General features: G+C 42.0%; 1 protein-coding gene across 2 annotated transcripts in view; it reads right to left on the reverse strand.

Moving 5' to 3' along the window:
* Positions 1-19720, reverse strand: part of CHD6 (chromodomain helicase DNA binding protein 6) — a 145402-nt gene that overhangs the window by 92818 nt on the left and 32864 nt on the right. For both annotated transcript variants that reach the window (XM_084887512.1, XM_084887511.1), the window contains exons 3-5: positions 14026-14546; positions 4030-4177; positions 2091-2240 (exon numbers count right to left, since the gene is read on the reverse strand). In XM_084887512.1, coding sequence (XP_084743638.1) covers positions 2091-2240; positions 4030-4177; positions 14026-14546 — 819 coding nt within the window. The remainder of the gene's footprint in view (positions 1-2090; positions 2241-4029; positions 4178-14025; positions 14547-19720) is intronic.

Consider the following 19720-nt stretch of genomic DNA (forward strand, 5'->3'; position numbering starts at 1 on the left):
AATGACTTAGGCTAAATGGCTAGTAGGAGAAAATAAAATCTCTTATATATTTTTATTGATTTCAGAGAGGAAGGGAGAGGGAGAGGGAGAGAGAGAAACATTAAGGATGAGAGAGAATCACTGACTGCCTTGTCTTCTGCACGCCCCACACTGGGGATCGAGCCCACAACTCCCCACATGTGCCCCAACCAGGAACTGACCCATGACCTCCTCAACCACTAAGTCATGCGGGCCGGGGCTCCCTTATAGTTTTTTAAATACCAAACCAAACCATTAAATCTCCAGGGAAGAAAAACGCATTATAAAGCAATATAATCCTATCAATGCACGGCAGTCTTCGAGAGCTACTCTTAACTCTTTGTTTGAAAAATACTATGATATTTTTAATAATACGTCAATTTTTATTCCTATTAAGTCTTATATCCCAATGAAACCAACTCTTAGTACTAGTCACTGATCAACATCTACTATTGTATATAATTATATGACCTGGGTCGTTCTGTGCCTCTTTCTTGATGATAAAAAAGGAATAATTACCCTGTTTCTAACTATCTCCCATGCCAGAGGAGTGAAAGGACATGTGAAGTTATGTAAAATAGCTTACAATAGGAGGCCAGGTGGTTTCAACAGATAAAGGATTATCGGCTTCAGTGAGCCACGCCGGCGCCCAGGAGAAAGGACAGGTATTTGTGCTGCTGCTGCACATGCACAGCATGGATTCTGCCAGGTCAGCAACGGCGACTCCGAAACAACAGATAGCCAGAAAGTGCTGCTGGCAATGATGCCCTCCTACATGCTCAGCCTGCTTCTCCTTTTCTTCTACTTTCTTCTCTGTAAACTCCTTGGCACACACCTCCTCCGTTTCAACATTACCGCTCTTCTAACATCTGGGCATCAGGTCCTAATGCTCTCTTCTTCCTCCTTGATGTTGCTGCCAGTGGAAAGTCCTAAAGTGCAAATATGGCCATCCTGCTTTTCTGCTTGAGCCCATCGATGCCTCCTATGCCTCTCTGAGCTACAGGATAAAGGCCAAATACTTTAACTGACATCCAAGAATCTACATCATGTGACTTTTCCTACCAACCACTCAGATCTCATCTCCCACCACTCGGCAAATTAGACCACACCACCCAGCCACACGTATCTATCATACCACAGCCTGTGGTACCATCCAGGCTCTGGGGCTGTGGTCCACGTTGGACATTTCCTCTCCTAGAGCCCTGACTGCCCTCCCTTTCCTGTCCATGCCACCTTCTGTGCATTACAGAAACCAGTACATACTTCTAGGACTGCATTTAGCATGGAAGTAGGACAGCTCCTTCTTCTACCGTGTTTCCCCAAAAATAAGACATCCTCCGAAAATAAGACCTAGTGCATGGAAAGATAAGACACCCCCTGAAAATAAGACTTTGGGAGAAAAAATTAATATAAGACACTGTCTTATTTTCGGGGAAACAGGGTAGTTAAGTCTCCTGAGAGGCAGGGACCAACCCTTCACACTCATTCTTGAATTCCAGGACCTGGCCTTGCGGTGGACTCAGTACATATTTGTAGAACCCAAGTTCCAACTGTAATGACTAGTTCACATGATTTTATTCACTGAACAACTATTTATCACATATCAGACTTTTCCATTCTAGTGAGAGAGACAACAAAATGAAATCATAAATCAAAATTACAAGTGTAGTAAGCACTATGAAGGAAACACACAGGAGTGCAATACAGAATAACTAGGCTGAGGGACAGTAACCTGCTTTAAATGACGGTGAACCAGTCGTGTAACATGTAAAGCACATGCTGAAGAGCATTCCAGGGAGAAGGGGCAACACACACAAAGGCCAGTAGGTGGGAAAGAACTGCTAGGTGAGGCACTGAAAGACAAAGTCTTTTGGCTGCGATGTCATGAGAGGATTGAGAAGTCATTTATCTGAAAAATGCATTTGGTGAAACAGTGTATTGGTAGAGGATCCTGCTTGGCATAGTGAGGGTCTGAATTTTATAAGCAGTAGTTAAAATGATCTAACTTGTTTTAGCAAATAGCTACAGAACATTTCCACCTGGCAGGCCAACATCCCATGCAACGGCCATACCTCTGCCTGCCAAGCCAGCGTAGAAGCTGAGAGGGCAGATGTCCGGCCAGCTCCAAGCACAGCGATTGTCTCCCCATCGTCATCCACCACTTTGAAGTCCAGGTCCTCGTTGTATTTTCTGCGCTTCACTTGCCGCCCGGAGCGTCGTTTCTGCAAGGACAACACATCAGAGAGTTCTGTGAGTCAGAGGCAGAAACTTGTAAAAGAATCCTCTCAGCCACACTCGCTGACATGCCAAGGAGACCTTTCTTACATTACAAAAGGAGTCTTCCTTTAACACAACTCTTTTAAGAGCTAAATTCACTCAAAATGGGACCTGGTTGAGGGAAGGGGTCCAAACTGCCAGGAACTGAGAAGGTGCAGTCTTGGGATCCAGTGAGGCATGTTTTATTCATCAATGGCAGTGATTTCTCACCTCCTCCTAGAAGTGGGTTCTATTCCGGTAAAACAGAGGCGGGAGGTAAACTTCATCCTCTTTGAGGTCCCTTCTAGCCTAGCTGGAAGCTCTGATTTCATGACAATGATATATTAGTTGATTTTGGTTTTGCTTAAATTCACCAAGTTACATACCTCCTAAATTAAATTATACCAATTTTATTAGAATCTTATAATACTCCTTGAAACAGAGGGAGACATGAGACATCTTAAGTGTGACAAAATAAGACTCATGAGTCACCATCTGAGGGCTCGTCTATAATTAAGCAGCTTGTGACCTTTCAGAGACAACATTCTGCAATGAAGTGGCCCAGTGGCTTTCCTCCAACATAGAAACACATGGTTCATTTCTGTGTACACATCATCCGGGCAGCAGAAACATGCTGGGAACCACTCACCAGCTAGCTTACTCTCAAGTATTTAAACCTGAAAAAAAAAAAAAAAAAAAAAAAAAGGCAAAACCCCGCCTCCCTTATTTCCTAAAAGATATCTCCTGAGCCTCTCTTACGCTTTCCCACAATGTCTTCACTGTGTCACTTCTGATACTTAACTTTACATGAGGGGTTCTACATAGAAACCTGCCCCTCGTCCCACATACAGATCACCATCCTAGAAAACACTTAACCCCCTCCCTGCCAACTCCCATCAACCCAATTTGCTTTCTCCTCTGCCAATCAGGTATCTAGCAGCTATAAGCCCAAATTATAGGCAGTGAGGGGGGTTGGCTCTGACACTCCAGACACTCCGACTTATTACCACGATGACATCAGGAGCTGACACCTTCCTACAATGAAGATCAACTAGAAACCTGTGAGGGTCTAGATGACACTGAAGTTAAAGCAAGTTGGTCTTACTCTCAATGGTCCCCTGCAGCATCACAGGTCAGAAGAACTGCTATGGGCATTAGAGGAACAGCACTTCAAAAGGGAGACTTACGTTGCTTCACTCAGGGAGCGCATGCTGACCAAGGTCATATATCACCAAGGTCATGGGCACACTTGGCATATTGTCAGAAATTGCATGTAGGTGGGTTAACTCCTAGTTTTCATGTTTGGCCAAACTTTCCTTCCTATTTTGGCATAATAAATACATCCTGATTTTCCAGCATCTAGGACTATGAAAATGTCCTTGGGCAGACTGGCCCAGCCTTGAGTCCTAAATGCATACTTACATTGCAAAACAGGGCCCTTACCTAGCTTAGCTCTCAACTTCATTTTCCACATTCATTCTCTCTGCAGCCAAATATTCTCCTTTCTAAGAAGGACGCAAACACCACAAGAAAACTGGGAGATTATTTCATACTAACAATAATAACTAAAGATCAGGATGCTAGGGGAAAGGTCTGTGGTCTTTTGGTGCTTACCCACCAAAACAATGGAAGCCCAGCCTAGGTCTGTGCACAAAGGCCGTAGGCTTGAGAGAGGGAGAGGAGCGACAGGATCGCGTTAGCAAGATCCCATCTGGCAGCCGAAACCTCCACCAGGGCTCCGGGTCACAGCTGTACCTGGCTGTCTGTAGACTCAGTGGATTCCTCAGGACTCCGCAGGGATGAATTCGGCAGGCCCTGATCCAGCTCTAAACTCTCCACTGTGGTTTCACTTTTCCTTTTTCCTTTCTTCTTTTTCTCCACTGGGGTTGGTCCTGGCTCCTTGCTACAAGGAGAAATTCAAAATTAAACCTGTTGGCCAGTATTTTAAACTAAGATTTCTCATGTTATCGAAGTTATGATATCACATCCTGGAATCCTTGGACCAGGGTAGGCTTTAATTGAAAACCTAAAAGAATTTCTTCCCCCAAATATACCAAAACATGGGAAGAAATAGCTTCCCCTGCAGAATTCACTTTTTACACCCCTATTGTGACTCCTCTGGCTATGATTAATGTGAGAAGAAATAAAATACAGTGGAACCTTGTTACTCAAATGGCTCCCATCTCAAACAATTCGCTTCTCAACCTGACAACCTTTTCATGCTGATACCTGAGTGATCAGTCACGCATCTCTCAGATGACAAACAAAGGAGAGAATCCGCAAATATGAGTCAGTTTACCACTGCTAGCATCTCAGGATATGTGCTGTGAATATTTTCGTGGGTTGTTTTTTTGTTTGTTTGTTTGTTTTGCTTTTGTTGCTATTTATAATTATTGCTATATTTTATTTTTTACTGTACACCTCTTTTCTTTTTTGTTAATGAAAATTATCATTTAAATTTCATGTCCTTTTTGTTTTTAAAGTGTTTATAGTTAGACAGTACAATAGACATGTACTGTATATAAAAAAGGTTAAAACAGGGAATCACTTGGAGGTCTGGAATGGATTCATTCAATTTACATTATTTCTAATGGGAAAAAATGATTCGGTTTTTTAATAGCCTTCCGGAACGAATTGAGTTCGAGAAACGACCCCACTATAATATGAGCATTGCCAAAAACCTCACTTCCAGTTTATATAAATGTCTTCTCTGGGAAATGCACTCGCTTTGCAGATATTGAGTATCATCAAATGTCAATCTCCCTTTAAGTTACATGGGAAAAGACAGCTCCCTCATCTGTCATCATCCTCTACTGAGAATAATCTATATATAAGACTCAAAGTGAGTACTAAAAACTCAAAACTGAAAAACGAAGACAACACTGACCCTGCCCTTAAGGAGATTACAATTATGAAAATTCCAAAGACCATGCAGAGCCACAGTCCAAAGACCACCCATTCTGCAACCCTGCTAAGATGGCAATATCTCCTCTAAAAAGGCTTCCTGTCCCTCCCAGAGCATAGAACCTCTTTCCTACACTACCGAAGCATTTCAACTGTTCTTTCCTAGTGGTCGGCAAACTCATTAGCCAACAGAGCCAAATATCAACAGGACGATTGAAATTTCTTTGGAGAGCCACATTTTTTAAACTTAAACTTCTTCTAACGCCACTTCTTCAAAATAAACTCGCCCAGGCCGTGGCATTTTGTGGAAGAGCCACACTCAAGGGATCAAAGAGCCACATGTGGCTCGAGAGTTAAGGTACTCAAACTGATCTGTCACCAAAGTTAGCCATTAACTCTGACATGGGCTCAGTACCATACAGTGCCTGGATCCTCTGCAGCTGCTTGATAAGCATTGGCGAAATGGATGAGGAGTTTTTCTACAGGACAACATGTATTGGTTAAGTTTTATATTTGCCTTATACATAAGTATTAAATACATATTTATTGAATATATAGACAGATGGAGTTTATCAATGGATGGATTAGATAACATCATTGGGGAGATTTGGGAAAATGTATCTGAGTGGGGATAGAAATAGAATTTTGACAGAAGATAGGAATCATCATTATCATAGCTAATGCTTATATAACAATACATGCAGGTACAATCACCATCCTCCTCATCCTTCTCATCACAACTAATATTTATAAACGATACATGCAGACATAATTCTCTAGGACCTTTATGAGAATTACTTCCTTTCCTTTTCTCAACAACCTTAAGGCAGACACTCGTCTTATTAGTCTCATTTTATCAATAGGCACAATGAGGTTCAGTCAGATTTCCAGGGTAACATGGCTAGTGAACAGCAGAGAAAAGATCTGAACCCAGACATGCTTTTAATCATCATGACATTTTGGGGAATGGAAGTTTTAAGAGCACATTTAGTAAAAGACAGTCTGCGTGACTGGGTGACAGGGAAGTGAACAGAAGTGCTAAGTGACAGAGCTGAGAAGAAACCAGCGGTATACCAGCCTAGAGAATTTAGACTTCATTCTGTGTGAAAGGGCCATGATGGTATGCCCACATGAGAGGCAATGAAGACCTAGGCTAGATATAACCAATAAAAACTCAAAGGTGGAAATAATTTTAAAGATTTAGCTGAAGTACAACTAGTAAGTCTTGGCAAATGACAGATTGGGAAAATGTATTTTCCATCAAGTGAGTTACTGGATAGTGTGAGGAGAAAGGAGAACCGAGAGCCTTGTTTGGAGAAGGGAAATCCAGCACGATGACCTGTGGCGGGACTGGCAGCTGGTCATGACTGGTCAGCACAATCAGATCAGCACAAGCAGCCCACTCTCAATCCCCCAGGTTGAAGACTGGCTCGTCTACCTATCAGGAAAGTTATGAAAATTACTCTGGTCCAAACGAAGGCAATGAAACTTAAGGGGTCCTGCCCTTTTAGAAAGTTACACCTTTGAACAAGAGGCTTGCCCTCTCAAGCAGGGAGCAGGGAAGCAAAACTTCTTCCACTTATCAGTTCAGGACAGGAGACTCAGGTGAAACAGTTTTAAAAGATGCTAAATTTTCACAGAATACGTATCTCATGTTATGTGGCTTCTTACTAAGAAAACTGTATAGCAATTTATATTCTACAAAGCACTTCTCCAGTTCTGAGCCTCACTGAACTGTTAAAACCACGATTCCATGCGGGAGCAGAGCAGTCATCTAATCCAGATGAAGAAACAGGTTTGAAAGCAGCCCAGGCCCCAAAGTCCCGCACTCAACTATTAAAAAAAAAAAAAAAAAGGGAATCGCTTACCCTTTGGGGCAGCATCGATGGACCTGGAAAGTATTATGCTAAGTGAAACCTGAGAAAGACAAATATCACATGATCTCACTTATTTGTGGAATCTAATGAACAAAATGAACTGACCAAAAAATGAGACCTGAAGTCTAGAGGCATGGAACAGACTGACATACGTCGTTGTGCAGTTGGGCAGGCAAGAAGAGATAAACCAAAGAACTTGTATACCTACTAGAGGCCTGGTGCACAAAATTTGTGCATGAAGGGGGGTGGGGGGGGATATCCTTAGCCAAGCCTGCACCCTCTCCAATCTGGGAACCCTCAGTGGGTGTCTGACTGCAGTCAGACATCCCTCTCACAACCCCGGACAAGTGGCTCCTAACCATTTGCCTGCCTGATTGTCCCTAACCCCTCTGCCTGCCAGCCTGATTGCCCCTAGCTTGTCCCCCTGCCAGCCTGATCTCCCCTACCTGCCTGCTCTGCCTGCCTGATCTCGCCCCTAACTGCCCTCTCCTGCCAATCTGATCTTGCCCCCATCTGCCCTCCTCTGAAGGCCTGATCTTGCCCCCAACTGCCCATCTCTGCTGGCCTGATTTTGCCCCCAACTTCCCTCCCCTGCCGGCCTGATTGCCCCTAACTGCCTCTGCTTTGGACCCCACTACATGGTTTTGTCCAGAAGGAAGTCAGACGTCTGGAAGATGGCCGGTCAATCCAGTCCAATTAGCATATTACCCTTTTAATAGTATAGCTAGATTAAATAGAATAGAATTGCTTAAATGGGGCAGGGGAGCCTTTTTCAGCAGGAGGACAAAAATACATAATCCCTATATCTAGACTGATAGCCAGCCATTACCCTAACCTTAACCCACTAGTCAACTAGAAAAAAAAATATTTAAAATTAAATAAAAAAACCTTGATTTTATAATAAAACATATACCCACTTTAAAGAAAGTATATACCATGTATTTATAACATGCAAGAAACTTCAAATATATAAAACTACTGGAGGCTAAAATTGGTAGTTAAGAGACTGGGTGTTAGATCTGAGTATGAGGAGAAAAGTCTGAGTATGTGTCATGTCACTGTATTACCTTGATTTGATTTGATTTTATTACTTTGCTCCTATGGACTCCAGGTAATGAAAATTTTTATTTACCAAACAAATTGCATTATTTAAAAAAAAGATTAGTGTTCCCATTTTTAAATTAAATCTTATAGCATGTCCATCAAAGTCCTAGCAGATAAGAATCAGTTACTGCCATAGTGAGATGCCACAATTCCCCAGCTCAGAATGACTGAAAACAGCTCATGATGGCAATCACTGCGCTCACAGACAAGCATGCGTAGGTCTGGGGAGTCCAGCCTGAGAGCCACTGCTCCAGCCTGGAACAACTCTTCAGAGGAGCGTCCAGTCCAGGCCTAGCCACAGGCTCTGATCTTCTTCCCAGGAGTTCAACACTGAAAACGGGGATACTGCCCCCAAAGAGCTCATTTGCAAAATTAATTCAACTTTTACTTAATGCCCATATTAGTTCAGCCTATATTCAGAGAACTGGGTTGGGCACAGATTTTTAAAATATTGGTTAGCTGGGACCGGTTTGGCTCAATGGATAGAGCGTCGGCTTGGAGACTGAAGGGTCCCGGGTTCGATTCCGGTCGAGGGCATGTGCCTTGGTTGTGGGCATATCCCCAGTGGGGAGTGTGCAAGAGGCAGCTGATCGATGACTCTCTCTCTCATCGATGTTTCTTACTCTCTATCTCTCTTCCTTCCTCTCTGTACAAAATCAATAAAATATATTAAAAAAAATAATAAATAAAATAAAATAAAATATTGGTTAAAAGGAAAATGCAAAAAACAAACAAACAAACAAAAAAACCCCACCCTAATTATCTTGGTGCCGATATAGTCAGCTGTAGACAAAATGAGAACCAAATCACCCAGTCCTCAGCCCCTTTAACACAAATCCCACTTTCCAGTCAGCATTACTTTTCACTGATCCCTCCCTAACTCCAAATATGCTCCTGCCTCTAGTTCTTAGTTATCCATATACAGCTCAGTTACATGCAGCCTGATAGGAAAGTGAATTTAGATCTTACATATCTCCCCACTTCTTCCTCTACTCAATATTTTGCTGAATTGTTTTAATCAAGGGAACCATGTACTACATTTATCTTATTAAACTTTTTTTTTTTTAACCCATTCTTGTTTTGCAGACAAAGCTTCATCTTGATCTGAGGATTCTATTTTAAAATCTTACAAGTTCTTTTCTTTGGCTTGTTTCTCCTGAAGGCAGCTGTTCTGCTCATTTCTCCTTTCCTCTTCTCTGCTGCTTGCTTTCCTCACAGCCTCATGATCTTTGGTGAACTGTTCCTATTTAAAATGAATGAGGTTGACAATGCAGGTGCCTGGTGAGGCTATCTGCTGCCTAATAGGTCATTTTCTCCATCAACAAGCCTCAGACTGGGAGGCCAGGCCTGGGAGCATGCATACAGGTGCCCCTCTCCCTCCCTCTTAGAGTACGGGCAGGGAAAGGCAGAGAAGCCAGTGCCTCTAGACTCCCTTCTTGTGGGTGTCAGTCTCCACTTGCAGTCCTAGAACCTCCTCCAGAGTAAACTGCTCAATACCCCTAGAGCAGTGGTTCCCAACCGCTTTGTGGATATGCCCTACCTACACATCTCTAAAATCCTGATTACTCCCCCCCCACCCCGGGACATGTAATTCTTATTATTCAAAAAGAATAATTATTCTTCCTAGTCACGTGGAGGAAGCCTAAAAAGCCATTAACTTGCTCTAAACAAGCTTCCAAAGAACATGGCATCCATGAAAGAGAAAAATAAAAGAACAAAAGGACAATTGAAGTACTGAGGGGAAATCACTAAGAAATCATTTTAGAAATTCACTGTTAATAATTGCCCTCCTGTGGGGCGGGGCGTGTGCCCCATGTTGGGAACCATGGCTCTAGAGGAATTGCCTGACTTCAGCCTATAGCTGACATCCACACCGCCACTCTGCGGATAGATAGTCCCTGCAAGGTCCACTATGAGGAAGCACTTCTACCTCTGCTACAAGCCTAGTCCTGCACGTGCTCTGAGCTGGGACTCCCTCCACAGCATGTATCTGTCAGTGTGATACCACTGGCCTTCCTCATCCAGAAACTCCTAACATTGCTCATCTTGGAAGAATGTATTCCCTCTGTTATCCCAGTCATTTCATTAAGATTTAGTGAAACGGAAAATAAAAGTATGCTCAGTCTACCATCATAACATTGAAAATACCCCCCAAAGAACATTTTGTTAAATGCAGTCTGGTTTTTTGCTTCATTTTTTCTCATGTACTAATTCCTTTAATACCTGGCTCAATATCCACCTCTTCCAAGGGATTCCCTGGAACAGAAATGAAATACTCTAAATCATGTAAATTCTTTCAGCTATCCTTTGAGTCCCTTTACTACTCATCCAAAACACTTCACTTCTGACACTTCTGGTCACCAAGCTTTTCTCCTCCTACAAAAACAGCATTTAACTCAACTCTGACACCATCTACCCAGAGAAAGCAGCAGATTCCACAGGGTAAGGGATCAGTGCCAAGACAGCTTGCTCCCCACCCCACTTTCAACACCAGTCACCAGCCTAGTTTGTCACCCATGTTTCTAACCAACCTCCTCTAAATTAGAGGTTCCAATGACCCGCTCCCTAGGTTCAATTAATTTGCAAGAGTGGCTCACAGAACCCAGGGAAACACGTTATCGGTTTGTTTGAGGATATGATAAAGGACAGATGTACGGTCAGAGGGAGACATACATTGGGAAAGCTCTGGGAGGTCTGAGCACAGGCGCTTCTTCCTTGTGGAGCTGGGGTGCAATACAATCCCTGAACGTGAATGCGGTCACCAACCTGGCATACAAAACCCCTACAAAAGCATTTTATGGAGACTTCCTCACATAGGCACGATCAATTATTAACTATTTCTAGCCTTTCTCCCCTCTCTGAAGGATAAGGAGTAGGGCTAAAAATTTTAAGCTTCTAATCATAGGTTTGTCTTTGGTGACCAGCCCCCAGTAACCCACCCAGAGTTGTCTCATTAGAACATTTCATTTCTTTAATTATAAAATGAAAACACCACTTACTATTATTTAACAATGGAAGTTATTATATGCTATCTTATATGAATCTTATTTTCAGGGAGAAGAGCTCTACTCATTAGTCCCAAGAAAACAATCAAATTATATATATATACACAGACATACAGAGATATATACATTCTATATATATAAAAGCCTAAGCAACTGTGATGACTAAATGACCAGAATAACCAGTGGACCGGTCGCTATTACATACACTGACCACCAAGGGGCAGATGCTCAATCCAGGAGCTGCCCCCTGGTGGTCAGTGCACTCCCACAGACAACCTCCCGTGGCCAGCCAACCTCCCACAGCCCTTCCCCCGACCAACCAACCTCCCGTGCGTGGCCCCTCTCCCCTGCTGTCCCCGATCAGAACATCCCACAACCCACCTGCCCCACCACTGGCCAGCCAACCTCCCACAACCCTCCCAAGGCCACCCACTAGAGGTCTAATTCTGACCACAAGCCAATGGAAATTTGTCAACCCAGTTATCAATAATAAAGCTGATAAGTACATCCCCATTACTGTTGACTATTTCTCAACTGGTGTGAATGGAGAGAGGGGAAGAAAGGTTTGATTTATACCAATTATAAACATAAATAAGAAAACAGCAGCGCTTCAGAATGATTAGCCAGGTGGTAGCTAGCAAGATGGACTGAAGGAGGAAAAGAATGGAAGCCCCTAAATCACTCTGAAACAACTGCAATAACCCAAGCATTCAGTGAACCATTTGTAACCATCAAGTATTGTCTGGGGGCTAATCAATACTGCTTACATCAAGACATGTACTTGAGTCAATCTGCAAGATGATAACTCAAAGAACTAAAAAACAAAAACAAAAAACTGAGACTTAATTACCAACATATATTTTTTTTATCAATTAATGTCACTCTGTCATAACTAAAATTGATTTTGCTGACCACTAGGGTCATTAATTAAAGAAACCAAAACAATTTTATAAATATATAAAGGACAAGAAGTGAAAGGCTTGACATTCAGAATCCTAATGGTCTACATAGAAAAATTCTATTATGTTACAAGTCCCTCTTACATAGCCCCAAAATCAAGAGAGAGAAAGCTTCATGGAACTTGCCCACATTTATAAAGGAATAACTAGCCCTATCTATCCATCAGCATCCTTCCAAAGGGTGTCTTCTGAATGTCTAAACCTCAGGAGATTCTGTTTTCTACAATAAATCAGCAGCCCTTGAAAGTACTACCAAACACTTCTCCAACTCATATTTTATACAGACTAATCAAATCAAAATCAGGTTCCTTCAATTCATTTGCCCCAAAATGGACTTTCCAGCAATGTCTGTATCCATCACCTTGTTTCACATTTTATCCAAGTAAATGGGAATTCCTTTTAGAAAGGGAAGAAAATTGTGAATTCCTTTCAGAAAGGGAAGAAAATTGTAAGCACCAGTGGCTAAAGTGAGCTCAGATACCAGATACCTGTGGCTTTCTGGCTTTCTATTGCCTTACACACAAGCCAAGCCCCTTATTAGAGCTGTGAATCTCTCCTCCAATTACCCTGATTCTAAAACATTATCCTGAAGGGTCCTCTTGGTGTTCTGTAATAACCAAAATAAGTCACTCCACTGACACATCTGACTCCTTCTTCACACATGCTATTACCCAAGTACCACTTCAGCTTCGCAAAGTAATATGAAGAGGAAAGCTATTGGCAGAAGACAGAAACTCACTCTGCCATCCCTTACACAACGGAGATTAGGTTCACTGAGAAACAGCCCATAAGTTCCTCATTAGTCAGAATCTTGATTTTTCCCTATTTACTTGACCTTCTGGGGCAGCAGAAATTCCTAGGATCTCACCCAAGCCTCTACCATAGAGAAAAGATGAATCTCCCACCAGACAGAAGGGAATGAGCTTGATAAGACAGTCTTAACTTGGATTAAAAAATTATCCATCTGGTCTTAACCAAATGTCTTTCTGAAAATTAACTGAACCATATAGTAAGTTCAGAGTTGCAGTAGACAACACCTACAATGCTTTCTCTCTTTAAAAATTACTTCCTCCAGACCTCACCTCATATAGGATGGACTCACCACTTTATGTTCTGTTAGCATTCGCATTTTTGTGTTTTATGGGTGCCCCGGTCTATATTCTATCTCTGCACTTAGATTTTAGAAACTTAAATTCCTCTTAAATATATATAAAAAGTTATATATTTGTTTTTTGTATGTCCTCAAAATATGTTCTGCAGAAAGAACTGAGAAATAAACCAAACGTAAGATATTACATTTGTTTACAGATGACAAATGTTGAATTCCCTGAGTGCATTTGGATCCTGATAGAATCTGCAGCCAGGGCCCTCAGTTATCACCCAACTCTATACTTGGTCCATGTCCTCTGATCTCCCTCTACATGTGGTCTCCTCTGTCTCATTTACTCACCCTTTCCTGAGCGCCTATGGACATGTCAGCCGCTGTGCTAATTACTGAATGCAAATAAAGACTAGGACGAATGGTCCTGCACTCAGGAGCTCACAGCCTAAGGGAGCTTGGCAGTCCTTTTCTTCTGCACACACCACGGCTTTCGCAAGTCACCTGCACCGATTCCCAGGACTGTACCCCTTCTTTGCCGCTGTATGCTGCTGCTGTTCTAAAACCCACTGCCCACCCTGAATCATACTTGTAACATCCCTTCCCTTCCATGCTTGCATGCTACATACTCTAATTTTTAATTCAAAAGGAATGGCAAGAAATTGTAGGGCCAGTACTCGGTTATCTTTCTCTCATTTTGGCTGAACGTAATCAAGCTGTGTCCAGGGGCTGGAGTAAGCCCAAAGGCAAACTGCCTGATGGAGACAGAGCCGAGAGCTCGGGAGGGGGTGGAGGGGACGCACCTGGCCTTCCTGGACTTGGTCCTGGCTGTGGAGTCAGCACTGCTCCTCTTCTCTTTGGCCTCCTTGGTGCCCGAGGCCTCCCGGGGCTTCCGTGCTTTCTTCGCCCCCTCCTTCTGCTTGGGCTCCTTGGGCTCCTTGGCCCTCCGGGGCTCCTTGGCCTTCCTGGGTTCCTTTGGCTCTCTAGGTTCTCGCTTCCTCTTTGGCTTGGGCTCCTTGTCCTTTCTTCCCTTTGCTGCCCCCTCTTGCTCTCCTGGGTCCTTTTTCTTCCGTTTCTTCTTCACTCCAGTGCCGCCTCCTCCACTGTCCTCCATCCCGTTATGAGATGTCATTTTCCTAGGAAAAAGGGTCTCGGCTTCCTCCTCAGCAGTGTACAGGTCCTTCTGGGGCAAACAGTGACTGGCAACATCTTCGATTTTCTCTTCCTGATCAGTGCTGCGGTCAGACGGGGAGGGGGATTTGTAGTCAAAAGTGACGGAGGCATCAGACATTGGGGAGTGATTCAGAACTTTTAAATGTGACAACTATAAAAAGAGAGAAACAAGAGTATTACTCTTCTTTTGCATGCTTCATGCAAGGAGCATTAAGTTTGAAGGCATGTATTTGTTCAACATTTACTATGTTCCTAGTATGCGTTAGTTCATCCTGGGCTAGGCCTTGGGGATATGGTGGCAAACAGGACACACATTATTTGCCTTTCCTCTGGTGGAGCTATACCAAGCCATTGTTAATAAGAAATTATGAAAGAAATTCATATGTAAAAACCTCAAGGATTTTCCACGTGATATGCAAAATTCTGAAACATTTTTAAAGTTCCATGTTGTTAAACAGGTAACAACAATAGTTTCCCACAAAATACCTTTAGAAGGTACTAACAGAAACAAACCCAAGGAACACTGTTCTCACCTAGAGTTGCATTTATCATGCTCATACACAAAATTTCTGTTCAAAAGTGTTCCTGAATAAAGGTAATATTACTCGGGTAATAAGGATGCAGGGCCAAACTCAATATGTTGCTTTATATCCCCCAAATCTTTGCTCTCACATATCATTAAGCAGCATCAAAATTCAGCTGGTTTAATTTTCAATAAGAAAATCTGCATCATTCAAAACTATGCCTTTTATTTTTAACTAAAAATGGTGTTCTGCTGTATGATAACCTAACTTGTTCACCAGATTCAGCAACAAACAACCTTTGCCCACATGAAAAAAACAACTACCATATAGGAGGAAGCTTTCTTGTGATGGATGCCATTAGGAAGAAAGTGTCACAGAGGCTACAGGCAACCCTAAAAAAGGAATGTCCAAAGCTGTTTTTGAGCGCCATCAAACCACTTCTAAGGAAACATCTCTTTGGAAGCATAGGTTACAGCTCACACGTTCAGGTCTGGTGAGGCGAAGTGCATTTGTCATTTCATAACTAAGCTAAGGTTGGCAGCAATCTGGTAATACCATGGATGCCAGTTTCACAGAGCAACACGCTCTCCTGTAATAACCAGAGTAACTCCCTCATTTTGGGTCAGGAGAACCTGGGAGGGAAAGCAGGCTTTCCAGGAAGATGGTTACAGTGATCTCTGATGGCTCAGGAACAGCACCATCTGTGAGGAGCCTGCTCTCCTAACAAGAGGCCTGGCTGGTGCGAAAGGGCACAGACACTGGCCAGGTGGTGAGGTCTGCCTCCAGTGTTCTGGTTACCCAATCTGTGCTCAGCCTTCCTGGCCCACCCTGGAGTGATGGAGAATACAAAATTCAGCGGCATGGTTCCCCTTCTGCTGTTTCCAGTTCCCTCCCTCATCTGATATTCCCAAGCATAATGCATAATCCTAAGCATAACACTCAGAATCCCAGGAGAAAAAAGATGAAAGAAAGGATTTTTTTTTTTTTGGGGGGGGTGGATCTTTTTCATAACTAAAGCCAGCCTTATAAACAAGCCTAAATCCAGAGGAAACCGGTCATTCTGGCAGGTCTCACTACTTTACACAAAGTGAAAAACAATTCAGGGTAACTACTGATTTCAGTACTTGAGTGGTTTAGGAAAAGGAGGAGCTAAAGAAACTTAAAAGGAATTTAAAAATCAAATACAAGAAAATGCTTAGAAAACGGTAAATTTTGTTATGTGTTTTTTTTGCAGTAAGAAGAAAAGAAAATACAAGGCAACAAGAAACCCAGCAGTGCAGCAACAGGTGCCCAGTTAAAGCTCGGATCCTGTTGGTGCATAGCCATCCCTGGTATTACTAAATTCGGCACCAGGGGCCCAGGGCCCTCAGGAAGAAAGTTTTTGCTTAGCATGTGAAGGTGAACACACTACAAAAGCAAGAGATACAGACTTGCTTATTAAAGAGGCTTTTAAAACAATACACTATAAAGACCTGATTTCAGTAAAGCAGGTCTCTGTAGGTAAGAGTGGGATCCTCACTTCAACTCATACCTCATGTCAAGGTCTGACTTTTGAGGGATAGGCTCTCCAATGAAGCTGAGGCAGATGGAAGCAACTGGATATTCAATTCAAGGGAACTGGCAATAACAATAGTGTGGCTAACACTTACTGAACACATAGCATGCTTCATGATTATCTCTAGTCTCCACAACAATTCTATAAGGTCACTGTAAAGATGTCATTTTATATACAATAGAAATAGAAGATTATTGATGTTAAGTGATATGCCGGAGGCATACAACTAATGGGTGAGGAGCTTGGACATTAATCCTCTGGCCAAAAGCCAATGCTTATTTCATTAAGCATTTTATGCCATCCCTGGGAATCATAACATCTGCTGGGACACCAGACTCACATGATCACGTAAAGTTAGAAACGTTATGTGTGATGTTTGGAAATGCTCAGATACGTCTTTATAAAACTAAACATATATCTAAATCATGTCCCAGCAATTCCACTCCCAGGAATCATAAATAGTTGTCTCATCTATCCTTCATTTCATAAATAAGATCATCAGTTCAAAAATGGACATACAGAAGGCCAAAAGGCATATAAAAAAAAATGTTCAAAGTCACTAATAATCTGAGAGATGCAAATCAAAATGACAATGAGGTACCACCTTACACCTGTCAGAATGGCCATCATCAACAAATCAATAAACGACAAGTGTTAGCTAGGATGTGCAGAAAAAGGCAACCCATACACTGCTGGTGGGAATGTAGACTGGTGCAGCCTGTTTGAAGTTTCCTCAAAAAATTAAAAAATGGAACTCCCGTTTGACCCAGTGATTCCACTTCTAGGGATATATTCCAAGAATGAAGGAACTCCCATTAGAAAGAAGATATACATCCTATGTTCACAGGAGCACAATTTACCATAGCTAAGATTTGGAAACAGCCTAAGTGCCCATCAGCAGATGAATGGATTAAAAAGCTGTCATACATCTACACAATGGAATACTATGCAGCTGTAAAAAAAAAAAAAAATCTACTACCCTGATTCCCCGAAAATAAGAGTGTCTTATATTAATTTTTGCTCCCAAAGATGCGGTAGGTCTTATTTTCAGGGGATGTCTTATTTTTCCATGAAGAAGAATATGGTACACATTTATTGTTAAATGAAAATAAAGGAAATTTATTACCTGTATATGGTACGGTACTACGGTAGTTGTCAACACAAACCAGACAAACTGTGAATCCTACAGTATCAAGAATTTACTCATTTATTCAATGACAATCATGTCATCATCTTCTGGAACATCATCATAACAATCCAATTCCTGAATTTCCTGGTGAATTTCTTGTGACTCTATTTCTTTCAGAATCAGTGGACCAAATCTCTCATGTTTAGCCTAGGGGCGGCCTTATTTTCAGGGGGATGCCTTATATTTCACTCAGAAGGAAACCTGTACGTAGGTCTTATTTTAGGGAGGATGTCTTATTTTCGGGGAAACACAGTATTTGCAACAGCATGGATGGAACTAGAAAGCATTATGCTAAGTGAAATAAGCCAGTAAGAGAAAGGTAAGTATCACAGGGTCTCACTCATATGTGGGATCTAGTTAACAACATAAACTTATGAACAAGAATATATCCAGAGACATAGAAACATCAAGCAGACTGTTAAACCTCAGAGGGAAGGCAGGGAAAGGTGGAAAGTGAGGGAGAGATCAACCAATGAACTCATATGCATATATGTATAACCCATAGACACAGACAATAGGGTGGTGAAGGCTTTGGGTGTGGGGGCAATGGGAAAAAAGGGGGACATGTGTAATACTTTCAACAATAAATTATTTATATTTTTTAAAAAGACCATTAGTTCAAATAGATGAAGAAATCTATCATGGTTAGATTCCTAGGCAGTGGCAGGGCTAGGACATACTAGAGGGAAAAGGGAAACACATGAAATGTAGCACAATTAATGATAAAAACAGGGATTTCCCCCCAAAAGTCAGATGTTAGTAATAAAAATTATAAGCTTATTATTTATCAATAACCCACCAGAAATGGTGTGGTGTTTTTGTTTGTTTGTTTTTAATATTTTTATTGATTTCAGAGAGGAAGGGAGAAGGAGAGATAGAAAGATCAATGATGAGAGAGAATCACTGATTGGCTGCCTCCTGCATGCCCCTTCCTCCTCCCAGGGTTACAGCCCACAACCCGGGTGTGTGCCTGACCGGGAATCGAGCCACGGCCTCCTGGGTCATAGTCGAAGCTCAACCACTGAGCCATGCCAGTCGGGCAACAGTATAGGTTTTTGTTTCTTTTTTTTATCCTCACACGTGGATATATTTTCCATTGATTTTTAGAGAGAGTAGAAAGGAGAGGGACAGAGAGAAACACCCATGTGAGAGAGACACATTGACATGCCCCTGATCAGGGCTGGGAGCCTGCAACCGAGGTGTGTGCCTTTTTGTCGGGCAATGAACCCTCTGCACATATGCTGGTCCTGAAGTCTGAGGACTGCTTTAGCATGATCATAATTTTCTGTTTTCATGCTCTGCAACTTCTGGTGGTTCAATCATCAGTATGGTCTACCTACCACCAGTGCTATAGGAAGAGTAGAATCAATTCCTCCTGAAAATGTCTTCACTTAATTAACTTGCTCCTCTACCACAGCTAATATTAACTTTTAAATAAAAATGCTGCCCTGTTCATCAATATTACTGTGAAGTCTAAAATGAAAACCCCTCTATTTAGACTACTCAATAGCTTGCTGACATACAAAGATCTTAATATGAAGAAGTAAAACTTCAAAAGAAATTCTAATTCATTTGGGGGTAATTCTGGTAAAGAATGTTTTTATTGAACTAAAGCTTACCCAGTGGTCACCAACTAGTGGTCCGTGGACCAGTGGTTCTTGAGGTCCGAAAGGTTGGTGACCGCAGCCTTAAAGAATGTCTTAAAAATTAAATATGCCAATTGTTTTTGAGTTTTCTCTTCAATAACGTGTTCTTTTTAACAACAGCATACTATTCCACTAGGTGGATATGCTATGATTAAATAGTCCCCCTTAAAAAAAAAAAAAAAATATATATATATATATATATATATATATATATATATATATATATATAATTGATATATATATATTTTTTTTTACAGAGAGGAAGAAGGATAGAGAATTAGAAACATCGATGAGAGAGAAACATCTATCACCTGCCTCCTACACACTCCCTACTGGGTATGTGCCCACAACCAAGGTGCATGTCCTTGACTGGAATTGAACCTGGGACCCTTGAGTCCGCAGGCCGATGCT

Source organism: Pipistrellus hanaki, assembly GCF_964339955.1.
Source record: "Pipistrellus hanaki genome assembly, chromosome: 6".
NCBI classification, from domain to species: Eukaryota; Metazoa; Chordata; class Mammalia; order Chiroptera; family Vespertilionidae; genus Pipistrellus; species Pipistrellus hanaki.